The following is a 4,376-nucleotide window of genomic DNA, read 5'->3' as shown; positions in this document are numbered from 1 at the left end:
ATATTTAAAAAAAGAGAAAAGATCACAAAAATAATACACATGATTGGATACAGCATAGTTGGACCTTCAAAACATCTGTTTACAGGGTTGGGATGTAGTCCAGCTCAATAAATGCTAAACGTTTGAAAGTCCTTTCCAAAAAAAAGTCTCAAACGCATCCACAGGTAGTCCAGAACTGATCAAAGCAATCTTCCAACCTTTAGCTGGTCATAATCCATCACATCCAGCTGTGGACGAGGAGATCACATAGGAACAGTGTTACTTACAAAGTCCTTTCTTCTGCGCCATATTCTGACCTTTCTGCAAACACTTCTGTCAGCATGCATTCAGAGTCAGATAAAAACGTGAGGCCCGTATAAACAATGGGCTCAATTTCCTGATGAACCTTCAGTTATGAGTTGTGGAAATTTTGGTCCCATCAGTCAGGAAAGGAGGATAAAGATGACAGTGCTTCGTGGTGGGTTAACGTTTTGACTGAGGGCTGTTTCAGGCCCACCCCTCGCTCACCACTTCCTGTTCCGTAACCAACCTGTGACGTCACTGTGGCTACGTCCATCTTTTATAACAGACAGTGAAAAACTTGTTTTGTTTGTTGCGACATGTGAAGACTGCACATATAAAACATCTATCTTACACGGCAAGGTGAGGGCGGGACCATTCGCGAGAAACAAAACCACGTCCGCTGTGTTCTTTGCACATATTTTCCCTTCTGGCTCCATGAATGAAAGACTAGTCTCACTGCTTTATATCCTGTTACAGTTCTGAGGAAGAGCTGAAGGAAGCTGTGAGAGTCCGTTGATGCTTACTCTCCTCACCATCTGCCCCTGTGCTGCTACTCCAGCTCCTGCTCCACCCTGCAGGGTTTGGGTTAGGCTAACTTGGGCCGTGCTGAAGGAGGTTATTCTGCCACTTCCAGCAATTTGTAGGTTGACTGTGGTGGCATAACTGGCCTTGTGGTTGCCCTGTTTGGGTAGTGGTGATGCTCTTGAGGGCAGGGGAGAAGAGACTGGGGACACAGGAGGTGCTGTGGTATAGATTTGAACCTGAGGCGGTGGTTTGATGTGGAATTGGTGGTGTTGGTAGGGGGCAGGTGGAGGAGAGGTCATTCCTGAGGTGGACAGAGTCAGACTTGAGGAGGTGAGGTTTTGCTCACTGGAGGGTCGGCTAAGGTAGGCGCAGATCAGCTGGCTCCGACAGTTTCCCTCCTGTAACTCGGGATCTTCCCAGTCTATCTGCCTGTCTGATGAAGCGGTGGAGGACACAGGGGGAGGAGACGAGGCACTGATGGTGCAAGTATCGCCTGTATCCGGGATATCCGTTCCATTGTATTTGTTTGAAAGCTCTCGCACATCTGGCCAGGGCACGCTGGTAAAATGCTGCCCACCCCCGGTGCCGTTCCCTGGGGAAAACTTGCTGGATGAGGGTGGGGACTGAAGCCCATTTTCAGGGCTGAGGCATGCGGGTGAGCTGCTGTAAGAGGACCATCCACTCCTTGGACTGACCGGACAGGACTCGTGTTGGTCAAAAGAAGGATGGGCATTTCCACTGAAACCTAGGGACCTTCGGCTGCTGTCTGCCCAGGAACGTCGCTGGGCAGCAGCGTTGAGCCGGGCTGGGCTGGAAGGTCTGTCGGCCAGGCTGGAGGAGAAAGACCTGCGGAGGCTTAGGGAGGTGGTAGGGCAGGGTCCAGAAGGGAAAGATCCGTTGAAACCACTCTGTGGGACAAAGGAGGACGAAGAAGAAGTTGGGAAAGACGCCAATGTTGATGAAAGAGAAGGAGAGGCAGAGGAGGAAACATATCTAGCGTTTCTAGGCTGAGGTGTCGCAACATTGTTTGCCCAAACATTCACTGACACACCGATAGGAGGTGGGGAGAGGATCCGCGGGCTCGGACATGAAGAAGAACTCATGGAAGAGGTGATGGGTAGCTCCAAAGTTAGACCTAATGGGTTATGGGAACTTGCACTTCCTACCCTTGAGCTCCGGGGATGGGGCGGTTTATTTGCCATGGGGGAGGAGAAATTGTGCTGTGGAGGTGGAGAGCAGAGGTGAATGAATGAAGCTGGAGAGGGAGATGGGGACTGAACTCGTGAGTTGGGTTCGGATGCGGAGAAAGGCCGGGCTACACGGTTGTGTGATCCTGACCAGAGAGAATCTTGGGATTGTTGCTTTACCGCGGCTTTACTGGTCCCATTAGAGAATGTCTCCTTCTGTGGACTTACCAACCAACCTCCGTTACTGAGAGCACTGCTCAAGCTGCAGCTCACTTGACTGATTGCTGTGCTGTGATTGTTGTTGTTGTTTGAGTTCTGTGAAGAACCAGTTTTGCTGTGAAGGAATGAGGGACGTGGTGAAGAGGATGAAGCGTAGGCCGGCTGGTAATGGGATGGACTTGGAGAGCGTTGGGAAAGAGAGGGAGGAGAAGATGGCATGAGGGACGGAGAAGTGTAAGAGGTCGGGAGAGTGGACGGTGGGCATCTTGGATGGTGGTACCCATCCTTGGAACATCCTAACTGAGCACAAGCAGGTGTGCTGGAAGGAGGTTTGGGAGAAGGGGAACGCCGTCGTAAGTGAGAGGAAGGTAAGGAGGGACTTTGATTCACGCTGTTGCGGGCAGTGTTGTCTTTTGCCATACTCTGACTGATAGACTGACTGATGCAGGAGGCAGCTAAGGATTTGGTAAATGTGGAGGAAGAGGTGATGGGGGAGGAGCATGTAGGAGAGCGAAGGGTAGAGGATGATGTAGGGGAGGGAGGAGGGCCTCTTACAGATGATGAGGAAGATGCAGGAGAGGGGGTAGACGGGGCTTTCCTGGTTAAAGGGGGAGTCGGAGATAAGCTGGAAAGAGCCTTGGAGATGTTGTTTGGGCATACAGGAGTCGGAGAAGATGCTGGAATAAGCCTGAATGGTGAGGAGCAAGGTGGTGCTCGTACTGAGGAGGTAGGAGGAGCTCTATGAGGAGAAGGAGAGCGATGTCTCAGGCTGGGTTGGAAGGCTGAGGGTGCAGAGGTGCCCTGGTCAGGCGTGGTAATAGCCTGGGTAGTTCTCTCCTCCTGAGTCTTGAAGATCGGAAGTTTGGTTGGGCATCCTGGCTCTTTTGGGTCCCTGTAAGTTACAGAGAAGCACAGATTTAAAAACATCTAGTTTATCGAATTAAATAAAAAAATCACTGCAGTTATACTTAAAGAAGCTTCTCTGACAGGGGCATTGTGACTCTCGTCTTTCCAAGTGATAAAAACCCAGCTAACACTACAGCAGAAGGGCCAAAAATGGCACTTTAAGCTCAATGTAAGGAACGTTCACTAGTTGGGACCACATCCTCATTTAGGTTTGACAGCGTTTCTGGTAAATAATGGCGGATGATGTGAGCGTGAACTGAAGCTCTGGTTTGGGAAAGGCCTCAGAGGCGACTGGCAGCGGCTCCTGGGCCGGACGGATCCCCGTCAGCTAACTTTCTTATCAGTACTCTGTAATGTCAATGTTCTCCTTTCACTGCGGCTTTAGCTACAGTTTAAGAGTTAAACTATTCTGACTGACCACAATTTAGGGATAGTTTCTTTCCTTAAAATCTAGATTTTTTCCCTCCTATTTTGACTGGTACGATCTTACTTCTGCCAGACGAATCTGAAACCCAGCTGAGTCCTTCTATCTGACCAGTTTCACAGAAATGTTTTTTCCCCTTGTTAAGCCACTGAACTTTGACCAAGCATAAAAAGCGATGACCCAGTGTTGTCTCTACATATAAGAGACAACTTAGAAAAGAAGCAGTTTTAATTGCATCTTTAGGCTCCTTGTTGCCAGCAGCCAGTCACAGAAACACATCATTTGTTCCCATTTCCTGAGATGAATCCATGAAAAATGTCAAAAATAACAATAAAGATAGTTTGATATGAAATACTATTGATCAGTACAAACTGATCAGCTGTTAGCTGAGAGTATTTCAGCATGGCGTGCAGCGTGTTCTTAAAAATCAGAGGACAATGGACAAGTGAAGGACAAAAGAAGAGGTTTGATCTACAGTGTCTGAAACGACGTCCATAAGAAAGAGGTCTCAGTGGAAGGACGTCTGCCAGAAGGCCGTTGATAATGAAGAGAAACGTGGTGCAAAGGCTGAGGCATGAAAACGACACAAGAACTGGACTGAAAATCAGGTCTGATGGAGCGATGGATCCATATGTGAAATTTGAAAAAGAAGAGCCCAGACCTCAAAATCACTGAAGCAGTGAGAGATCATCCTGACAGAGATCAGCAAAAAGGCAGAAACATCCAAAGACGAGCTTTGAACGTCCTTCAAGAAGCCCAGAGAAGTATTCCTGAAGATTCCTTAACCCTAGAACACTATCGCTGGGTGATTTACACCCGAGAAAATACATTTA

General features: G+C 48.6%; 1 protein-coding gene across 6 annotated transcripts in view; it reads right to left on the bottom strand.

Annotated features, from left to right (window-relative positions):
• Window positions 1-29: 29 nt before the first annotated feature.
• plekhg2 (pleckstrin homology domain containing, family G (with RhoGef domain) member 2) overlaps window positions 30-4,376 on the bottom strand; it is an 82,509-nt gene continuing 78,162 nt past the window's right edge. For all 6 annotated transcript variants that reach the window (XM_005737482.1, XM_005737480.1, XM_005737481.1 and 3 more), the window contains one exon: window positions 30-3,105. In XM_005737482.1, the coding sequence (XP_005737539.1) occupies window positions 744-3,105 (2,362 nt within the window). In that variant the 3' untranslated portion in view covers window positions 30-743. The remainder of the gene's footprint in view (window positions 3,106-4,376) is intronic.

This window comes from Pundamilia nyererei, unplaced genomic scaffold (assembly GCF_000239375.1).
Source record: "Pundamilia nyererei isolate P.nyererei 1_Seehausen unplaced genomic scaffold, PunNye1.0 scaffold00076, whole genome shotgun sequence".
Lineage (NCBI taxonomy): Eukaryota > Metazoa > Chordata > Actinopteri > Cichliformes > Cichlidae > Pundamilia > Pundamilia nyererei.
The sequence above is the reverse complement of the archived record's forward strand: the minus strand, read 5'-3'. Positions and strand labels throughout refer to the sequence as shown.